General features: G+C 39.6%; 1 protein-coding gene across 1 annotated transcript; it reads left to right on the top strand.

Moving 5' to 3' along the window:
• The first annotated feature begins 3223 nt into the window (after positions 1–3223).
• On the top strand, positions 3224–3796 carry LOC133286022 (uncharacterized). The gene is made up of 2 exons (XM_061483355.1): positions 3224–3592; positions 3725–3796. Exons 1-2 carry the CDS (start codon positions 3224–3226, stop codon positions 3794–3796), a joined length of 441 nt encoding a protein of 146 aa, XP_061339339.1.
• The last annotated feature ends 19830 nt before the right edge of the window (positions 3797–23626 follow it).

Raw genomic sequence — 23626 nt, 5'->3', positions numbered from 1 at the left:
AGGAATTTGAGACTGTAGCCCTCACTGAAGAATCATGCAAATACCTGACTAAGATTCCTCCCAAACTGAAGGACCCTGGAATATTCACCATCCCGTGTACAGTTGGGAAGAACTACCTTGGTCGAGCACTTTGTGATCTGGGCTCGAGTGTAAATTTAATGCCAGCTTCTATCTTCAAACAGCTTGACATAGGAGCAGCAAGACCAACCACAGTCACTCTTCAGCTTGCAGACCGATCCATAGCCAAGCTAGAAGGAAAAATTGAGAATGTCCTTGTCCAAGTAGACAAGTTCATTCTACCAGCTGACTTCATCATCTTGGATTTTGAAGCAGACCAAGGAGTTCCAATAATTCTGGGCAGACCATTCCTAGCCACTGGTGATGCTGTCATAAACGTCACAAAAGGCGAACTATCCATGAGTGTAAATAGAGAGGAGGTGAAGTTCAATGTCATGAAAGCAATGAAGTTTGATGAAGATAGCACTGAGGAATGCTCTAGCATTTCAACTGAAGAACAGCAGGAGCAGTTGCAGTCAGAAATAGGCATGAAGGACTTTGACGAATTGGAGGAATACCTTGCGTCCATTAATTCCATTCATATTGGGGACAAGAGAGAAAGGATCTTCGAATCCTTGAACCGATCGGAGCAAGAGCAAAGACCAAATTTTCCCTCAGTAGAGCAACCGCCTTCCTTGGAGTTAAAGCCTTTACCTGAACACCTGAAGTATATTTATTTGGATAAAGAAAACACTCTCCCTGTGATTATTTCTTCTTTACTAACCCATGAACAGGAACTTCAGCTCACACAGAAGCTTAAGGAATACAGAGGAGCAATCGGTTGGACCATGGCTGATATAAAGGGAATTAGCCCAACAATCTGCATGCATAAAATTTTGCTCCAAGATCCTGACAGCTCATCTATGGAGCATCAAAGGAGGCTGAACCCCAATATGAAAGAGGTGGTAAGAAAGAAAATCATCAAATGGCTTGATGCAGGTATAATCTATCCTATCTCTAATAGCAAATGGGTTGCCCCTATGCAATGTGTTCCAAAAAAGGGTGGCATCACTGTAGTTGAAAATGAAAAACATGAATTAATAGCAACCAAAAAGATAACTGGGTGGAGGATTTGTCAAGACTATAGAAAGTTAAATAATGCGACCCGTAAGGATCATTTTCCCCTCCCTTTTATTGACCAAATGCTGGATCATCTAGCTGGAAAAGAATTCTTTTGTTTATTGGATGGGTATTCTGGATACAACCAAATCTCGGTTGCTCCTGAAGACCAACACAAAACCACTTTTACATGTCCATTTAGGACTTTTGCATTCAGAAGAATGCCATTTGGGCTGTGTAATGCCCCTGCAACTTTTCAAAGATGCATGTTTGCTTTATTCACTGATTTAGTAGGAGAAGCAGTAGAGATTTTCATGGATGATTTTTTTGTTATTGGCTGCTCTTTTCCTACTTGTCTTAAAAACCTTGAACAGGTATTGGAAAGATGTGTCAAAAGCAATTTAGTGCTGAACTGGGAAAAATGCCATTTCATGGTAAGAGAAGGCATTATGCTAGGACACAAAATCTCAAGCAAAGGTCTCGAGGTGGATAAAGCCAAGGTGGAGGCAATTGAGAAGCTACCTCCCCCGACCACAGTGAAAGAGATAAGAAGCTTCTTGGGACATGCCGGTTTTTACAGGAATTTCATTAAGGACTTCTTCAAGATTGCAAAGCCACTCTGTGAACTCCTGGAGCAAGATAGGAAGTTCAATTTTGATGAAAAATGCATGACAACCTTCTTGGAACTCAAGTCAAGGCTGGTGTCCGCACCTATCATTCAAAGCCCAGATTGGAGTCTTCCTTTCGAATTGATGTGTGACGCCAGCGATATTGGCTTGGGAGCAGTACTTGGGCAACGAAAAGACAAAATCTTCAGAACTGTCTACTACGCCAGTAGAACTCTTACTCCGGCGCAGGTCCACTATACAGTGACGGAGAAGGAGATGTTGTCAGTTGTGTTTGCATGCAACAAGTTTCAGTCATATTTGATATGCTCCAAAGTTACAGTATTCACTGATCATTCAGCAATCAAGCAACTCTTTGCCAAAAAGGATGCCAAGCCAAGATTGATTAGATGGATACTGTTGCTCCAAGAATTTGACCTTGAAATCAAGGACTGGAGAGGAGGTGATAACAAGGTGGCTGACCACTTATCTCGATTAGAGAGGATGGCCTCACAAGAAGGAGATCAGATCAAAGAGACGTTCCCTAATGAGCAGTTGTTAATGATCTCTGAAAAACATGATCCTTGGTTTGCAGATATTGCAAACTACCTAGCTGCTGGAATAGAGCCATACCACTTAAGCTACCAAGGGAGAAAGAGATTCCATCATGAAGCCAAGAAGTATTTTTGGGACGACCTTTGCTCTACAAAAAGTGTCCCGACCAATTACTTCGAAGATGTATCCCTGAAGAAGAGCAACAGAAAATACTGGAGCAATGCCACAATTCCCCTTATGGAGGACACTTTGCTGGAGCAAGAACAGCAGCTAAAGTGCTACAATTAGGTATGTACTGGCCTTCCCTGTTTAGAGATGCTAATGTCTTTGTTAAAAAATGCGACAGGTGCCAGAGAACATGAGATATTACAAGAAAGCATGAAATGCCCCTTGTTCCAATAATGGAGATTGAATTGTTTGATGTGTGGGGCATTGATTTCATGGGACCTTTTCCACCTTCTTTTGGGAACAAGTATATACTTGTTGCAGTCGACTATGTGTCGAAATGGGTAGAAGCTATTGCTACCCCCACCCATGATGCCAGGATAGTGCTGAAGTTTATCAAGAAAAATATTTTCACTCGATTTGGAACCCCTAGAGCAATCATCAGCGATGAGGGTACACATTTCGTAAACAGACAATTCCAACTGCTTCTGAAGAAATATGGAGTGCAGCACAAAATTGCCACCCCCTACCACCCACAGACTAGCGGGCAGGTGGAGGTGTCCAACAGGGAAATAAAAAGGATCCTGGAAAAGGTGGTGAACCCAGGTAGAAAGGATTGGTCCAACAAACTGGATGACTCCCTATGGGCGTATCTAACAGCTTACTGAACACCTATTGGCTGCTCCCCTTACAAATTGGTATTCGGAAAGGCTTGCCATTTGCCTTTGGAACTCCAACACAAAGCATTCTGGGCGATCACTTTGTTGAACATGGACGCCAGAATGGCTGGGGAAGAGAGGTTGCTTCAATTGGTTGAATTGGAAGAATTCCGGAGCGAGGCATATGAAAACGCCAACCTCTACAAGGAGCAGATGAAAAGGTGGCACGATAAAAAGCTAATCAAGAAGGAACTAGGAGTTGGGGACAAGGTGTTGGTATATCGATCCAGATTGAAATTGTTTCCTGAAAAGCTGAAATCAAGATGGGAAGGTCCTTATGAGATCACTGAAGCACTCCCCAATGGAGCATTTACCATTGCTCATGAGACATCTGGAGCAACGTACAGAGTAAATGGACACAGACTAAAAAAATACAACAGGGGGACCAATGAGTATGAGGAGCTGACTTCTCATCTCACTGACCCAGTTGAAGTTTGAACAAGGGGGCAACAAGTCGAGCTAGGACTATAAACGAAGCGCTACTGGGAGACAACCCAGATTTATTTTTATGTTTATGTTATTCATGTTTAAGAAAAAAAAAGTTTATTGTGCTAACCATGGCAGGAGGCTACTTTTGGGGTTGCTCTTGAGCAACCTGATCCCAAAGATAGAAGACAAGGAGCAACCATTACTTAGAATTAATTTTAGTTGGGCTGCTCCTACTGGCCCCTTTGATCCAAGGGTCTGCAATGGGCTACACATAAAAAAAAAAAAAGAAACAGCTCCATGATGTACTACCCACGTCGCAGCTGTCACACCCCTCCAATCAACAGAAGTAGGCATCTGTCGCAACCCTCCAATCAACAGAAACGGCAATTTTCAAAAAGGGAGTAACCGTCAGAGCAGAGAGGATAGTTACTTTTCCCACACGCCTTAAAGCACATCAGACACCCCACCTATCCACTACTCATCATAGCCCACGATCACCACTTCTTATCCACACCCTCTCATCCCTTCCTTCATTTCCTTATAAGTTAACACAGGGACCATCATCCCCTTCTCACACTCTATTCCCCTTCAAACTACAAAGACCAAACCTTTACTCCTCACTCCATCTCCCTGACTCAGAGCTTTACACCATGACGCGCCAGAAAACCATTATACCTGTTGCTGCCTCTTCTCGCAAGAGAACTCGAGGAGGGAAAAAGCTCAAAGCTGTCCAAACGGCAAATAACCGTAAAATCATGCCAGAAAAGGGCATCATTCTCAACAGCTCCAAGCATAGAGAGATCGAACGATGGCTGGAAGAGGACATAACAACACTGGACAAGGAACTGTTCGTCGAACCTCCTACAAGAGCTCGCACTGAGTTTGTAACTGCATTTTTAAAAGAGGTGAGGAAGGAAGAGCTTCCCAAGCTCATTATTAGTGGAGTAGAGGTGGACTTCTCCCCTGAGGAGATTAATGGAGCATACAACACAGCTTCAGTCCCCACTGATCAGGACGAGTTTGAAAAATACTGTGCTGGCCGAGGAGATGAAGCCATAACTGGGGAGGTGCTTCAGGGAATAGGCTCAGAAGGAGCAACTTGGGGAACCAAGGAGTTTGTCCTTAGGAGGTACCTCAAGTTCGAAGCAAAGGTATGGATGCATTTTATAAACTCCCGTCTGATTCCTGTGAGCAATGACTCCAGAGTAAACTGGGAAAGAGCAGTGCTGGTTTTCTGCATCTTGACCAGGAAAAAGTTCGATGTTGGAAGAATAGTGTACAGACAATTGGTGGCGAATGCACCAAGGAACTCTCCATTTTTTTCCCCTGTCTCGTTACTGAAATGTGTAAAAGGGCTGGTCTGAAGCCCACTAGTCCGATTGAGGAAGAGACTATCCCAGAAGGATCGGACATTGACCAGTCCACACTGAGAAGAATCAGGGAAAACGAAGGAATGGAGAGTGAGAAAGAGGAAGAAAAAGAAGAGAAGGGAGAAGAGGAAGAGGAAGAAAGAATGGAGGTTTCGGGCAGTGTGAAAAGTGAAGAACCCTAGAAGACTCAAAGAAGGGAGAAACTCCCCTTTAAGAGAGCTACTGCGAGCAAGGTAAGAAGACAGTTCTTGGCTGAAACAAATGACACGACTATTTGTCAAACTCTGTTCAGGCTTGGTGCAGACCTTCTAGCAGTTCAGGTGCAGGCCATAGAAGATACACTTGGAAAGGAGCTACAAGCTTTGAAAGAAGCCCACTTGCACACTGAAGCAGAAAAGAGAGGCCTGCAGAGAGAACTGGCCCAGATAAAAAATGCTGAACCGCTGCCGCAGAAAAGAAAGCTCGAGGAAGGGGAGGGGTCTTCAAGCTTACAAAAGACGGTAAAGGATTTGGTAAAAGCAGTGGACTCACTGAAAAAGAAGATGGAAGAAAGAGAACAGGCCCATGAAGAAGACAAAACTGGCTGGAAGGAAGAAATTAATCTCCTAAAAGATGAGTTAATGAAGAAAAAAGAAGAAGAAATTCAACTCTGGATGTACTTCAAGGCTCGTGATCAAGTCTTCACCAGTAACTGGGGCAAAAAATTCAAAGGATAGACACAATATCCACCATTTCCAAACATCTTGCCTCCAGAAGCAGTGACAAATGCTCCCCACAGAGGAGCAGACCAAGGAGCTGGGGAGCAATAAGGGTCACTATGGTGACCTCAGGTTCATTCGTTCTCTATTCTTTTAACTCGATTAAATCTTTTTGAACGAATACCTGAATGTTTGAAGTGGAATATGTTTGAACAAACTGCTCCTAGATAACAACCTCTGCGGTGTACCAGGGATTCGCCACCCTGATTTACTTGTTTTCCAAAAATGTTTTTTTTTTCTGTCAAGTTTGCTGTCCTGAGTATCCTGATTTACCCAATTGCTCTTGCTGTTTAGGTTTTTGCTCCTTGAGATGCTTTGAGGAATTCACAGTTTTTGACAAGCAACATAGAGTACCTATCTGATTTGGAGCAACACCAAGCACAAAAGCACCACTCAAGAATCTGATACTCTATCATTCAGTGGACTCATGAAGTTGCTAAAAGGAAGGGACTTCAATTTATTTAAAGAACTTGCTCCACCCCTGTTTGGTTTTAAAAAAAAAAAAAGGTCAGCTCCTCTGTTCCCAAATTGCGCCCAAAGGGCCCAAGTCATCAAAAGTTAGGAGCAAGAGCCGCTCAAAGAGCACACTGTTGAAGGTCAGCCCTATGCAAAGATAAGGGTAGTTGACTTCCAGCCAAAAGACCTGAGAAAAAAGGGGGGAGCTAAGAAGCAAGAGAAGAAATTAAGCAAAGAAATTAAGCCAAACTGAAGCATTTGGTTTTTATTTTTCTACGGACAAACCGCATACTACAAGCCTCCCATATTTTGATATGTTATTCTACACTCAATTAAATTTCTAGGAAGCTATCACACGAGTTATTTCGATCTCGTTTGCTCTGGATATCGCCGTTTGAAGTTGGACAAGCAAAGCTGTCAATCAACCCCAAAACAACTCCAAACATCCCTCACTCCATGAATTACTGAAGACAATACAATCAACCAATTCCTCTCAAATTTTTATAAAACAAACTAGAAATCTCAATCTTCAATTTGACATATCATACACTTAATTTGACTAAGAAACAAAGCGGGAATAAATTTCCTAAAATCGGTCCAGAACTGCCACAAGTGCAGTGAGCAAATGGGCAGTCTTCACTCTGTGCCTTCTCCAGGCCGACATTCAACCCAGAATTCTATCACATTTTACCATAATATAGAGGGCATCTTAAGCTTCAAAATGGCATATTGCACGTCCCTATCAGACCTCTGTGGAGGGAGACATGCTCTCCCGAAGTTCACCTAAAATATGCCAATTTCTAGAAATTTCGCCAGAGTTTCCTTTGTTTTTACAAAAATCCCCAAATTTGTAAATGCTTTCTAATACCTCAAATGTACCTAATAACCAATGGGTGGCACACACAAGGACCAAAATGCCTTGGGGAACTTACAACCCAACTCAGTTTATAGTTATTACACAATTCATATCATACTGCTCACTTGATTAATACTTAATATGTTTCAATCATCAAAGTCCATTTACATGCATTTTCTAAGCATTCACATAATCATAATCCTAAAATAGGCCTAAAGCTCTTCCATCTTATTACATCAAGTATCCATGGTACAATTACAATATCTCAATTACATATTACAACTTACAATTTCATAACTCAAATTACAACTTGAAATGTGAACTTTAAATGACATATACAACTAGACTTAGGCAAAATGACATGAACAAATATGACTATGAATCTCCTCCTACATACATATGGAATGTTCATGCCCAAAGTCTAGCCTAGGCCCAATGGCCATCAAAATGCAAAATATAAAAATGTCCTCCAACACTCATCCTACGAGCTTCTTGCCCGCCGCTCCTACCTCCTGAAATAAAGCCCCCAAGACGGGGTGAGATATATGAATATATCTCAGTAACCCAGTGGTTCTGGAGAAAACTCCGCCCAATGGCTCACTTCGATGCATATAAATAATATACAATAACATCTTTAAAAACGGGATATAGCAAGAGATTTAGAGAAACTAGGGGATATAGGGATACAAAATACGACGAAGCTGGAATGGTAGCTACCAATACCACGCAACATCCTGCCTAATGGCTCGGCATATAAGCCTACGGGTCTCATCCAAGGTGTGTTCCAAGAACATCCAACCAAGGTACCCCTCCCATCCACATACACCCGAGACTTCCTAGTGTGCTCCTATCCGATCACACATCACGACCCTAGGTCAACTGGAACTCCCTCACGGAGACCTATCCAGTGGAAGTCCGAAACGCCCGAAGGAAAAACTGTCTACTGGCCAGAGACTCGGTACATCCAGTGTACCACTAACATACATAATAAATGCATGAACATGTTATTCTACATTACTTACATACACTTCCTACCATCACCCTCAACGGGCATGGTGGATCACACAAGGGGATCAAGCCCCAGTACCAAGAGGTTACCTTAATAAGCCTCTTCACTTAGCTCCACAGCAATATACTCTCCGAGCTCGTTACTCAACAGAATGCCTACATTGAGGACATTCCCAATTATTCAAAACTCATACGAACACATACCAGTTACTAATTATACAAGCATGATTCAATCACTTACCTCAATCCCACTTGGTCCAGGACCAAGGGAAATCCACCGACTCAAGGTTCGGGGTTCAATTCGATGTACGTCAACCGACAACAACAATGTACGACTCGTCAGTACACGGCAATTCCATCAGAATACGAAAAACGTCAAAACCTCCCCTACACCCTTGTAGGTTCAGCCATCCAAGTGAAAATTTGCATTTTATTTTTCCAAAATTTTCTTTCTCATTTTATTAGGCATCCTAAGGTTGCCGAAAGGCCATATCAAGTGTCGTTTTTCGTTTTACGTCTTTTAAACGTCATTTTGCTTAATATTTTGTTCTATGTCCAAATACACACTCAACACTACCAAGTATTTTTCTATTGGTTTTACAACCTTCCAACCACCACACAACCCATCTAAATACCATTTAACACATGATTCATCATCCAAGCAATACCAACAACATCAAATCCCTAAAATTCCCTAAATGGCCGAATTGTCACCTATGCAATTCCAAGGGATTTTCACTCAATTTTAACCACTCTACACCTCATACAATCCCATTATATCAACATACAATCATACAACAACTCATCAATCCAATCCTAACACATTTTCAAAACTTCAAAGTCATGACACCCTAAAAATTTCTATGTTAAAATTTCACAATTTTCATCAATAATTTTCATGGCATTTCTAGCTCTAACACATCATTCTAAGACATTATCATCTAATACACATTTTCCATTTGAGCTCCCTAACATCATAAATCAACAAAAAAAGTCTAGGGTTCATAAATATGATCTACCAAATTAACCATAGAAATGATGTAGAAACATACTCACAATCAAGGCCTAAGACTCCTCCAAGACGTATCCAAGCAATGGAAGGCCAAATGACTCCATGAACATCAATTCTCCTCAAATTTTCGTAGCAAAGGGTAGCACTTTTCTCCCAATCTATTGGTTTTCAAGGCCTAATACTAGTATGGTTGGATTGGGATGGTGGTTTACATGAAATTTAGTGACAAACTTTGTGGATTATGGTGAGGTATTGTGTGAGAAATCAAAGCTTGAAGCTTGCTCCTATTCTCCTCCATGGCCACGGGTTTGTGCTGGAAAAAGGGAAGGGAAGTGGATGATGAATAGTGAATCTTAGGTGGCTTAAGTGGACTTAAGTGGGGTGGGGCCCACCGCCACCTCACGCGTTTCAAACCCGTTTGAATTTCCCTCTGATTCCACTAAACGTCCATAAATTTAAAACCTATTTAGAAACTCTAATTTTTAACATTAACCATTGTCCTTTAATTATACTTGATCAGATGAATCTGGAGTTTTCTGGTCGTTCGGAGAAAATGTTGTTTTAAGCTATTGCGCGGTGTTGGCACGCTTCCCCAAACTAACTTACTTCCATCAAATTTTATCAGAAATCGTATTTCCTAGTTCTATAAACCATTTATAAATCATATTTAAAACCTAGAGCTCAAAAATAAATCGGCACATTTTACGGTGCAATCGTACTGCGGTATTTTTACCGGTAAAAACACTATTCACTGATTTTTTTGAAACTTGCCTATCCACTCAATTTTTCGTTCTGAATCCATTTCCAGTGTTCTTTTTATCATCTGAGACCTTCTACTAAATTTCCTTCCTTGGGTTGTGTGCGTGGCTAATTTACTGTTTTGCTCTTTCTTTGTTTTTGGCCTTATATTCAGGATTTTTCACTAATCCTTCTCTTTAATTCTCATTTAATATTTTAATATTTAAACTTAGGAATGCGAGGTGTTATATGGGGTGGGAGGGTTGGGGGTTGTCTCCTTTTCAATTGTTGATTGAAGCCAGCTACATTCACTTTGGACCACAAAGAAGCCTTCTTTATAGTGAAAGAACCAAGTTCTATCAAGCTAAATTTGTGCACCTCACTTGGCAGATTGTAAGAGTGGAGTTTGAGCTTTGAAAGTCTTCCTTTTCCTCTGTTTTGAAAGCCCAAAGGTATAAACCAAACAACCCTCTTGTGTTTGATGTGAAAAGAGTGACCTTTGAGTATTAAAGTATCAGAACATGATACACTAGATGACAAATAGCCTAAACATGCTTAAAAATGGTAGCTTGGACCTTTGTAAATATTAAAAATGGATCATTTTGGATTAAATCATGAAAAATGATATTTAGACGAAAAACTGATGTTCTGCAACAAATATCCGGATACGAACAGTAGAATATCCGGATACGTACTGAATATCTGGTTATGAACAGTAACATATTGGGTTATTGCGACAACAGTTAACCTATTTTAGTAAAATCGCGATATCTCGAGCTATAAAGCTCCAAATTAAGTGAGGTTTGAACTTATGTGAAGCTAACACATAGGGCTATAACACTGTACAAGCTCGTAACCATTGGATAAGTGGATTGATTGAAATTTAAGTTTGAAGTTATGACTTTCCTGCTAGAAATTCAATTTGCAGCAATCACTTTGCGAAAGACATAACCGGAGTTATACAACTTCAATTGAGACATATAATATGTCATTGGAAAGATTGAGATGTCTAGTTTAACACATTAAAATATTAGAATTTTTGGTAAAGAGATGCAACACCAATTTTAAAAATGGTAAACGTGGTTTAGCTTTAAACCGGACAATGGAACCTATTTTTTGGAATTGTTATTCAATGGAAGTACTCGTGAATCCTTCTTAATGATTTAGGACCCTAAGTGATATGAATAAAGAGACAACACCTAGTGATCCATTGCAATTTCCAAATAGGCCAATAACAAGATCAAGCGCCAAGAAGTTTAAAGAAGCTCTTAGTGGGATGATCCAGCAAATGTGAGCTAATCATGAAAACATCAAGTTCAAATTTATTCATGATCAGAATTTAGTTAATGTCATCAATGCAAGGGAGGCTGAGTTGAATGAGTACCAATTTTCGATGTCAATTAATGCTTAGTGGGGCTGATCGCATTTTCAATGTTATTAATGCTTAGTGGGGTTGATTCACATTTCCAATGTCATTAATGTTTAGTGGGTTGATTAGAGTCTTTTCCTTTTTCCAAGTTGTCAACTTTAAATTAGCGTCTTTTTATTTGCTAGTCTTTTTCTATTCTTGGAGGGATGTTCCAAGTATAAATAAGGGAGGAATTAACTCTTGTAATTAAATTTTGAAGTTATAATATAATTGAGAGGTTTTTTCTCTTTGCTTCTTATGTAGAACTCTGAACTTATCAAGAAGCTTGTTCTTGTGGAGTTCAAACCAGACTTATCACTCACCTTCTTCTTTCTTGAGTGTGGCGTCTTTATCCTTCTTATACCTTTGGTTCTTATCTTTCATAGATAACGGGTCAAGGTTTTTTTTTTTCTTGTTTTAAATTCCTGATTGTAGAAACGATCCTAACTAAATTGGTCTTGGGCCTCACTATTCTTGGTGAGGTTCATATCATTTGGTATCAAAGCTAGTCTTCTAAATCAGGTTTGTGTCAACTACTCCCATTGGTACTGTTAAAAAAACGAAAAACGAAAAAAAATATTAGTATCTGCAGAAGCAAAAAAATAAAAATAAATAAATAAATAAATAAATATATATATAGTATCTTTAGAAGCAAAAAAAAAGGAAGAAAAAAAAACGAAAAAAAAATCTGACCCAAATTCCTTGAAGTAAAACTTGTCTCTTTGAATTCTTTTCAGTTTTGTTCTTTTCTATTCCAGTATGTACTTCCCTTCTTACTTAATTTGCTTAAATTTATTGTCATTCTAGCCTTTTTTACCCTTAATTCTTGACATCGAAAAAAAAATATTCTCTTGTTATTCTTGTCTCTTTGTATTACATCTTGTGATCTGTTTGCATTTCTTCAAGAAAAATTCAATTGAGTTCAGCTAAGAACTAAAAGAGGGAATTCAAAAGAGGGAAAAAAGGCCGGAGTGTGTGAGCTTATAAGAGGGTAAAAGCCTAATTTTGAAACACGAGTGTGAGAGCTATTAATTGGGAGAGAAACACGTAGGTTGTGTTTGTGAGGGTATTTTAACTTTTGTTTTTTTGCAGATTAAAAAAAATTGTCTCAAGAAGATGCAAGTGATATTGAATTACCAGTTGAAGGAGAGCTTTTAGTGGCTAGAAGAGCTCTTAATGTGCAAGTTAAAGAAGATCCAGTTGCAGCGAGAAAATATTTTTCATACTAGATGCAATGTCGGACAAGGTGTGTTCCGTGATTATTGATGGAGGAAGTTGTACAAATGTTGCTAGTACTAGTTTGGTGGAGAAGTTAAATTTAGCAACTCTGAAGCATCCTATACCATATAAACTATAATGGTTGAATGATTGTGGAGAAATCAAGGTGAACAAGCAAGTGGTAGTTCCATTTTCAATTGGAAAGTATAAGGATGAGGTGTTATGTGATGTTCTGCCAATGAAAGCTGGACATATTCTCTTAGGGCGTCCATGGCAGTTTGATCGATCTGTGATGCACGACGGGTACACTAATAGATACTCATTGGTTATGAATAACAAAACCATTACTCTTGCTCCTTTAAGTCCAATGCAAGTTTATGAGGATCAAGTAAGGTTGAAAAAAGAGAGTCACCAAAAAAAAGAAAGAAAAAGTCAGAGAGAAAAAGAGAGTGAAAAACAAGTTTCGGGTTGTGAGAAAAAAAAAGAGAGAAAAAAGGAGAACTTCTTTGTGAAAGTTGGTGAGATTAACAAAGCATTGGTCCTAAAACAGCCTATGATTGTACTCTTGTATAAGGAGGCTTGCTTTAACACTAATGAAGTTGATTCTTCTTTGCCCTGTGCAATTGTTTCTATATTGCAGGATTTTGAGGATGTGTTTCCAGAAGAAATACCCAATGGTTTACCACCAATAATGGGTATAGAGCACCAAATTGATTTCATACCAGGGGCAACAATTCCAAATAGGCCAGCATATAGAACCAACCTTGAAGAAACAAAAGAAATCCAAAGGCAAGTTAATGAGCTTATGCAAAAGGGGCATGTGCATGAGAGCATAAGTCCATGTGTTGTTCCAATATTGCTTGTGCCTAAGAAAGATGGTTCTTGGAGGATGTGCGTTGATTGTCGCGCCATCAACAATATCACTATAAAGCATAGACATCCCATTTCTAGAATTAAAGATATGCTAGATGAGTTGCATGGTGCATGTGTTTTTACTATTAATCTTAGGAGTGGATATCATCAAATCAGAATGAAAGAAGGTGATGAGTGGAAAACTGCATTCAAAATAAAATATGAGTTGTATGAATTGTTGGTTATGCCATTTGGTTTTATAACACCTCACATTTCTAAATTATATGTTACTATATTAAACATGGATTAAAGGGGAGGATTTGTGAAAATCCTAAAAATTAGGTTAAAATACAAAGGAAGGGTAAAACGGTAATTAGCCAAACACGTAACCCTAGGAAGGTGAATTGAGTAGGAGGTCTCAAATGATAAAAATAACCTTGGAAATGGATTTAGAACGAAAAATTGAGTGGTTAGGCAAGTTTCAGAAATTTCTGTTAATAATGTTTTTACCGGGTAAAAATATCGCGGTATAGTTGCACCGTAAAACGTGCCGATTAAGTTTTGAGCTCTAGGTTTGGATATAAGTTATAAATGGTGTATAGGACTAAGAAATATAATTTCTGATGAAATTTTACGGAAATTAGTGTGTTTGGAGAAACGTGCCTACGGTGCGCGTAACAGCTTAAAACTGCAATTTATCCTAACGACCAGAAAACTCCGGATTCATCTGATCAAGGGTAATTAAAGGACAATGATTAATGTTAAAAATTAGAGTTTCTAAATAGGTTATGAGATTATAGACGTTTACTAGAATCGAAGGGAGTTTTGAATTATTTTGAAATCGCGTTAGGAAGCGATGGGGCCTACCTTACTTAAACCACTTAAGCCCACATGTGTATGACTATTCATCATCACTCTCTTTTCTCTTTCTCTCTCCAAGGGCCGCGGGTTTCACCATGAAACGGGGAGGGGGAAGAACTTGGTTAGCGAAGTTTGTCATCAAACCTCAAGTAAACGACGATGCAGACTCAACCATACCATCCATTAGGCTTGAAACTCACTAGATTGGGAGGAATAGGGAAAAATCAGCCACAAAATTTGAGAGGATTTTTGAGATTTTGGAGTTGTTTGCTCAAGCCATTGCTTGGGGATCATTTGAAGGAGTCTTATGACTTGATTGTGGGTAAGTTTCAACACCTTTCATGGATTGATTTGATGAATTTAATTTCATGAAAACCTAGGGCTTGCATGCTTGATTTATGGAGTTAGAGAGCTCAAAATGAGATTGTATATTACATGAAAGTGACTTAGAATAATGTTTGAGTGATAAATGCAATAAAATTATTGGGAAAAATTGATGATAACTTAGTGGATTTTGAGTGTGATGCCATGAACTTGTGAAATTTGAAAGGTGATGTGATTATGTAATTGAGTTGTTGTATAGTTGTATGAGTTAATAATAGGATTGTATGATGTGTGGAGTGGTTGGATTGAAATGAATAATCCTTGGTGTAGGCCTATGTACAATTCGGCCATTTAGGGGTATGTAGGGAGTGATGATGCAAAAATTGTGTAATTGAAATTGTGTAGTGTTGAATGGTATTTTGAGGTGTTGAGAGGTGAATGTATGCATGGAAAATGAATGGAAAAATATTTGGATTGTGTGGAATTGGAAATTGAACATAGAGTGGGATAAATGGCAAAATGATGTTAGGATTGTGTAAAATGAAAAGTGGCACCTAAAATGACATTGTGGTAGCCCTAGGATGATAAAGAAAAATGAAAAGAAAATAAAGAAAAATAATTTGTGTTTTAACACTATAATGGCTGAACCTCACTTGGTAGGGGGAGGAAAATTGACGTTTTGCGACTTTGGTGGGTTTACCGTGTTTTGATGATCCGTATATGGTCATTGTAGGTTACCTCCCGCGGATTTGAACCCTAAACCATGAGCTCGGTGGGTTGCCCTTGGTTCCGGACCAAAAGGGATTGTGGTAAGTATTTTGAAGCATGCATTTATGCTTAATAATTGGCATGTAACAGGTGAATGGAAATTAAATTGGGAATGTCCTATGTGTAGGCATTTCTGTTTGTACCTAGCTCGGGGAAGTATTGCATTGGAGCTACATGAAGAAGATTAATAAGGTAATCCCTTGGTATTGGGGTTTGATCTCCGTGTGTGTTCCATCATGCCCGTTGAGGGTAATGGTAGAAAATTTATGTAAATAATATAGGATAACATGATCATGCATATTGTATGTGTTGTGGTACATAGGATGTACCGTGTCTCTAGCCAGTAGACTGTTTGTCTTCGGGCGTTACGGACTTCCACTGGATAGGTCTCCGTGAGGGAGTTCCAGTTGACCTGGGGTCATGGTGTGTGATCCGTAGAGGAGCACACTAGGAAGTCTCGGGTGGTTATGGATGGAGGGTACCTTGGTTGATGTTCTAGGCACACGCCTTGGTTTGAAACCCGTAGGCTTATATGCCGAGGCCAATAGGCTGGACGTTACGTGGTTTTGGCATTGACCATTCCAGCTTCGTCGTATTTTGTATCCCTATGCTTCCCTACTTCACTAAATCGCTTGCTTTATCCCGTTTTCAGATGTTATGTTATGTTATTTATATTCATCAAAGTGAGCCATTGGACGGAGTATTCTCCAGAACCTCTGGGTTACTGAGATATATTCGTATATCTCACCCCTCTTTGGGGACTTTATTTCAGGAGGTAGCAATGGTGTCGGGGCGGCGGGCAAAAAGCGTGTAGGTTGAGCAGGAGGACTTTTACCTATTTTGCATTTTGTTGGCCACTGGGCCTAGGCTAGACTTAGGTCATGAACAATGCATATGATTAGGATTATTGTTCTCTTTTTGTTCATGTTGTATTTTGTCTTAGTCTTTGATTATCATGTTTTATTTTGGAGCATTTATTTTGTATACTTGAAGGAGAATTGTAATATATCTATTTGAGAAGTTGTAAATTGTAATATGGAGAATTAATGTAACAATGAAGTATGTAATATGATGAAAGGGAAATAGGCCTATTCTAGGATGTGAGTGATGATTTATGATTTAAAGAATGCATGCAATTGGACCTTTGTGATTGAAATTAGTTAACTTGGAAAAGTAAGCATTGGTTATGTATTTTGAGCAAATTGGATATAAACTGTGAAAGGTTGTAAGACCACCAAGGCATTGTTGGTCCTTGTGTTCCATCCATGTTTATTAGGTACAATTTGAGGTTAGAGAATACATTTGCAAATTTGGGATTTATTGGAAAAACAAAGGAAACTCTGGCGAATTTTCTAGAAATTGGTAGAATTTAGGTGAGTTTTGGGAGAGCATATCTCCCTCCATAGAAGTCCAATAGGGACGTGCCATATGCCGTTTTAAAGATTGAGAGGTCCTCTATCTTGTATCAAAGATTGAGAAAATTTTGGGTTGGACGTCGGCCTGTAGAAGACAGAGAGAACGGACTGCTCAATTGGCCACTGCACTTGTGGCTGATCTGGAGCGAGTTTGGGAAATTTATTCCCGCTTTGTTTCTTGGTCAAATTAGGTGTATGATACGTCAAATTGAAGCTTGAGGTGTATAGTTTAATTTATAAAATTTCAAAAGCAATTGGTTGAGTGGATTGTCCAGAATAATTGATTGAGTGAAGGCTTTTTGGAGCCGGTTTGAGGTTGGCTGGCAGATTTGCTTGTCCAACTTCAAACGGCGATATCCGAAGCAAACGAGAACTTTATGACTCGTGTAATAGCTTCCTAGAAAGGTAATTAATTATAGAATAATATACTAAAATATGAGAGGCTTTTACAATGCGGTTTGTCGGCAGAAATTCAAAGACCGAACCATGTTCGGATAGGTAGAAAACGTGAAAGTGAGATTTTAGCTAAGTGGATTTATGGGAACCCCTTAGTGAATTGAGAGAAGTAATATATGATATAAGAGTAGTATAAATAATTATTCCGCAAAGAGTTTACAATTAAGGTCACAACTTTTATTTATTACGCTTTATTATTGTTTTAAATACTCGCGTAATAAAACGAAAAAAGTTTACTCACAATTTTATAAATGAATTATTGTGATTGTAACTGCGCTATATCATAATTAATGTTAACAATACTAGTTTACAACGGGCTGTTACATTTTATTTATTTTTTTGTAATAAGGCTGTTACATTTTATGGTTCAGATCAGTTTTGCTAGGGAACTCTGATAATGTATAACTGTATTTTGTGTTGCATAGCTATCTGTGAACTATTTATGATTAATGTATATGTGATTCCTCAGTGTGGGTCTGATCAACTCATTCCTTTGTGTTACATGTACAGATATCATGAGTAGGGCTCGAGGTCGCCATGGAACTCGAGGTGCAGGTCCTCTAGCACCAGATCCGATTACTGCAGTTCCGAATGCTCTGTAGGCGGAGACTGCTGCGAATAGGACAATGACTGAAAACCTGATGAAAAATAATCAGGATATGATGCATGCCTTCATGACTGAGATGAGGGCTGATAGGGCTAGGCAGAGGAGGGATGGTTCTCCTCCGCATACGGCTACGGTGACTCCTACACGTACACCATCTGTTACACCTCATCAGGAGGGGAGTGGGGCTAGTCGTCATTCTAGCGAGGCTAGTCACCACACTACTGATCCTACTTATATTCCAGAGCCTTCTGTGGATACCTGGCTGATGGGGATGGAGAAAATATTTCAAGTTATGAGGTGTCAGGATCCCCAGAGACTGCTTTATTCTATTTATATGCTTGAGGGAGATGCCCACGAGTGGTGGTACAACGCATCTCGCCCGTTTACTATTCAGGGGGAAGAACTAACTTGGGCCTTATTTGAAAGATTATTTCATGAAGAGTACTTTCCCAGGAATGTTCGGGAAGCCAAGCAGGGTGAGTTTGATAAATTGGTACAGGGTACCATGACTGTTGATGCTTATGTGGCTAAATTTAATGAATTGGTCAAGTTTACGAACTACGGGGGTATGCTGCCGACTCCTGAGTTTTTATCTGCCAAATTCCAGAGGGGATTAAATGAGAAAATTGCAAAAAGGATGTCTAATACTGCTGTGAGGAACTTTGCTGACTTAGTGACCTAGTGCAAGAGGGTTGAAACTGTTTATGGCAGGTGTCCGAAGTCTAGTTCTGCTAGAGAGCAAGAGGTTAGGAGGACATCTGGTCCTTCTGGTAATAATAATAGAGGTGGCTACCATGAAAATAACAACCGGGGTAGGGGGTTGCAGGTAAGGAAGCCTCCTGGTCAATTCAAGAGGGGTGGTGGTCAGAGGAGCGGTTTTAATGATAGAAATTCTACTCCTCATTGTGATAAATGCAAGAGGTATCATCGGGGTCCTTGTACTGCGGCCCCAAATTCTTGTTACAAGTGCGGTAAGGTTGGGCATTTTACCAGAGAGTGTTATAGTAATATTGGGCAGGCTGCGAATCTACAGGCCTTGCCATCTGCTCCTACAGTTGGACGCGTATATACTACTAATGCTCAGTAGACGGAAAAGGCACTGAATCTAGTTAAAGGTATAATTTTCATTTCTAATACTGATTTATCTGTTTTGTTTGATTCGGGAGCGACGCACTCGTTCGTGGCAGAATATGTTACTAAGGGGTTGGGTTTAAGAGTAACACAGATGATTCCTCCTATGCGTATTACTACTGCTACAGGAGAGGTTAATAATTCCTCCTTTATTTGTAAAGAGGTTGGGTTTGTCTACGAAGGCAGGGGTTACACTATTGATTTAATTATCTTGCCCCTGGCTTCTGTTAATTTGATTTTGGGTATGGATTGGTTGTCTTAAAACTGCGCAATGATTGATTGTTGCGGCAAGAGGTTGATATTATCTCACGAGAAGCCCTCAGTTTGTCCGTCTCCGTATCTGTCTGTCTGTCAAACTATTAAAGCCTTGAAGGCTGGTGATCTGGGTTATGTCTTCTTGGGGGGATTGGTTGGTGATATGGAGCTGGAGATTTCTAGTATTCCGGTGGTTAATGAATTTGCGGATGTATTTCCTGATGAGATACCGAAATTTCCACTTAAGAGGGAGATTGAGTTCTCGACTGACTTGTTGCCTGGTATGGGGCCTATCTCTTTGGCTCCATACCGGATGTCGCCACTGGAGCTGGCTGAGCTGAGAAAGCATATTGAAGAATTATCTGCAAAGAACTTTATCAGGCCGAGTGTGTCTCCATGAGGAGCACTGGTAATATTTGTGAAAAAGAAGGACGGTAGCATGAGGTTGTGTACTGATTATCGGTAGTTGAACAAAGTTACAATTAAGAACAGGTACCCGTTGCCGCATATTGATGATTTGTTGGATCAGTTAAGGGGTGCCTGTGTATTTTCTAAGATTGATCTCTGGTCCGGATACCATCAGATTTGGATTAAGCTGGAGGATGTGCCTAAAACGGCATTCCGTTCCAGATATAGACATTTTGAGTATCAGGTGATTCCTTTTGGGTTTACTAATGCCCCTGCAGTGTTCATGGACTATATGAATCGCATTTTTAAACCGTATTTGGATCAGTTTGTGATAGTATTTATTGATGATATCCTAATTTATTTCAAAAGTAAAGAGGAGCATACGGAGCATCTGAGGACTGTATTGCAGGTGTTGAAAGATAAAAGTTGTATGCTAAGTCATCTAAGTGTGAATTCTGGTTATCTGAGGTGCAATTTCTGGGTCACGTTATTTCTGCTAGTGGTGTTGCGGTGGATCCGAGTAAAATTGAAGCAGTAAGTGACTGGGAATGACTTAAGACTGTGACTGAGATCAGGAGCTTTCTGGGTCTTGCTGCTTATTATCGCAGGTTTATTGAGGGGTTTTCTGCTATGGTATTGTCGTTGACCCGATTAACACGAAAGGATACTCCTTTTGTATGGACCCAGGAATGTGAAGACTGTTTTCTAAAACTTAAAGAGAAGTTGACTACTGCTACGGTGTTGATTCTTCCAGATCCGGAGGAGGAATTTGAATTATATTGCGATGCTTCTAAGAAAGGTTTGGGTAGTGTACTAATGCAGAAAAGAAAAGTGGTTGCTTATGCATCCAGGCAGTTGAAGCCTCATGAAGAAAATTATCCCACTTATGACTTGGAGCTTGCTGCTATTGTATTTGCCTTGAAAATCTGGAGGCATTTTCTGTATGGGATGAAATTTGCTGTGTTCAGTGATCACAAGAGCTTGAAATATTTGTTTGATCAGAAGGAGCTGAACATAAGACAACAGAGATGGGTGGAATTATTAAAGGATTATGATTTTGAGCTGAAATACCATCCAGGTAAAGCTAATGTTGTGGTAGACGCCTTGAGTAGAAAATTTGTCAGTGTGTCGAATCTGATGATGTGGGACAATGAAGTAATTGAAAAGTTCAGAGACTTGTGGATAACTGACTTCTTTGCAGGTAGAACTTGTGATATTGAATTGTTGCGAATTGAAAATGAATTGCATGAGAAGATTAAAGAAACTCAGATATGGAACAACATTATCAAATATTTGAAAGGGCAGAGTGGTATATCTTTGAATGAACAAGGATTGTTATTATATCAGGGCAGGATTTTTGTGCCCAAAGAGTTAGCATAGGAGGTAATGGTTGAGGCCCATAAGGGTCAGTATTCTATCCACTCAGGTGCCACAAAAATGTATCAAGATCTGAAAGCTAAGTTCTGGTGGCCTGGGATGAAAAAGGATGTTACTGAGTACATGTCAAGGTGTTTGGTTTGTCAGAAAGTCAAGATAGAACATCAGAAACCTTCTGATTTACTTCAGCCGCTGGATATACCAGAGTGGAAATGGGAGAGCATCTCGATCGATTTTGTTGTTGGTTTGCCTCGGACTTAGGCTGGTTACGATTCAATTTGGGTCATAGTGGACGGGCTTACGAAGTCTGCACATTTTCTGCCAGTGCGAGTGAATTTCTCTACGGAGAAATTAGGAAAATTATATGTAAAGGAGATTGTAAGGCTCCGCGGGATACCGGTTAGCATTGTCAGGGATCGGGACCCGAAATTTACTTCTCGCTTTTGGGGAGCCTTGCAGCAGGCTTTTGGCACTCAGATCAGGCTGAGCACTGCGTATCACCTGCAGACTGATGGTCAGACTGAGAGGACCATACAGACACTTGAGGATATGCTGAGAGCTTGCACACTCGAGCAAGGTAATGCTTGGGATAGATACTTGTCATTGGTGGAATTTTCTTATAATAACAGTTTTCGTTCCAGTCTGGGCATGGCACCGTATGAGGCATTGTATGGACAGAGATGTCGTACTCCTACTTATTGGACTGAGGTAGGTGATAAAGAGAGATTTGGGCCGAATTTTGTGCAAGAAACTACAACACAGATTAAAATGATCAGAGAAAAACTTAAACAGGCACAGAATCAGCAGAAACGTTACTATGATAATAGACACAGACCGCTGGAATTTGAAGAAGGTGATCATGTATTTGTGCGGTTATCTCTGGTTATGGGTGTTGGCCGTGCATTGGGTGTGAGGAAGCTGAGTCCTCAGTTTATTGGGCCGTATCATATAATGAAAAGAGTGGGATTAGTGGCCTATCAGCTTTCCTTGCTCCCATAGTTTTCGAATATGCATGATGTTTTCCATGTATCGCAGCTGAGGCGTTATGTTCCGGATGAATCACATGTGGTGATACCAGATGATATTGAGATTCGGGAGAATTTGAAGACTCATGTTGGTCCTATTGATCTCCTCGACCGCAGTGAGAAGAGGCTGAGAAGTAAGAATATTCCAATGCTAAAAATTCAATGGGAAGGACGTAAACCTGAGGAGGCTACTTGGGAACGGGAGTATGAGATTCTCTCACTGTATCCTAAGTTAGCAGACATGTATGAATTAATTTTGCGGACAAAACTTCAAAAAGGAGGGGTGAATATAACACCTCACATTTCTAAATTATATATTAATATATTAAACATGGATTAAAGGGGAGGATTAGTGAAAATCCTGAAAATTAGGTTAAAATACAAAGGAAGGGTAAAACGGTAATTAGCCAAACACGTAACCCTAGGAAGGTGAATTAAGTAGGAGGTCTCAAATGATAAAAATAACCCTGGAAATGGATTCAGAACAAAAAAAATGAGAGATTAGGCAAGTTTCAGAAAATTCTGTGAATAGTGTTTTTACCGGTAAAAATACTGCGATACAGTTGCACCGTAAAATGTGCCGATTGAGTTTTGAGCTCTAGGTTAGGATATAAGTTATAAATGGTGTATAGGACTAGGAAATATGATTTCTGGTGACATTTTACGGAAATTAGTGAGTTTGGAGAAGAATGCCTACGGCGCGTGTAACAGCTTAAAACTGCAATTTCTCCGAACGACCAGAAAACTCCGGATTCATCTGATCAAGGTTAATTAAAGGACAATGGTTAATGTTGAAAATTAGAGTTTCAAAATAGGTTATGAAATTATGGACGTTTAGTGAAATCGGAGGGAGTTTTGAATTATTTTGAAATCGCGTGAGGTGGCGGTGGGGCCCACCTCACTTAAACCACTTAAGCCCACATGTGTATGACTATTCATCATCACTCTCTTTTCTCTTTCTCTCTCCAAGGGCCGCAGGTTTCACCATGAAAGAGGGGGGAAGAACTTGGTTTGAATCTTGGCAATCTAGCCACCGATTTCAGCGAAGTTTGTCATCAAACTTCAAGTAAACGAGGATCTGGACTCAACCATACCATCAATTAGCCTTGAAACTCACTAGATTGGGAGGAATAGGGCAAAATCAGCCACAAGATTTGAGAGGATTTTTGTGATTTTGGAGTTGTTTGCTCAAGTCATTGCTTGGGGATCAATTGGAGGAGTCTTGTGACTTGATTGTGGGTAAGTTTCAACACCTTTCATGGATTGATTTGATGAATTTAATTTCATGAAAACCTAGGGCTTGCATGCTTGATTTATGGAGTTAGAGAGCTCAAAATGAGATTGTATATGAGATGAAAGTGACTTAGAATAATGTTTTAGAGTGATAAATGCAATAAAATTATTGGGAAAAATTGATGATAACTTAGTAGATTTTGAGTGTGATGCCATGAACTTGTGAAATTTGAAAGGTGATGTGATTGTGTAATTGAGTTGTTGTATGGTTGTATGAGTTAATAATAGGATTGTATGATGTGTGGAGTGGTTGGATTGAAATGAATAATCCTTGGTGTAGGCCTATGTACAATTCGGCCATTTAGGGGTATGTAGGGAGTGATGATGCAAAAATTGTGTAATTGATATTGTGTAGTGTTGAATGGTATTTTGAGGTGTTGATGGTGAATGTATGCATGGAAAATAAATGGAAAAATATTTGGATTGTGTGGAATTTGAAAT

Source organism: Gastrolobium bilobum, unplaced genomic scaffold (genome assembly GCF_033153095.1).
Source record: "Gastrolobium bilobum isolate Gb01-03AN ecotype WA unplaced genomic scaffold, APGP_CSIRO_Gbil_v1 utg1863, whole genome shotgun sequence".
Classification (NCBI taxonomy): domain Eukaryota; kingdom Viridiplantae; phylum Streptophyta; class Magnoliopsida; order Fabales; family Fabaceae; genus Gastrolobium; species Gastrolobium bilobum.
The sequence above is the reverse complement of the archived record's forward strand: the minus strand, read 5'-3'. Positions and strand labels throughout refer to the sequence as shown.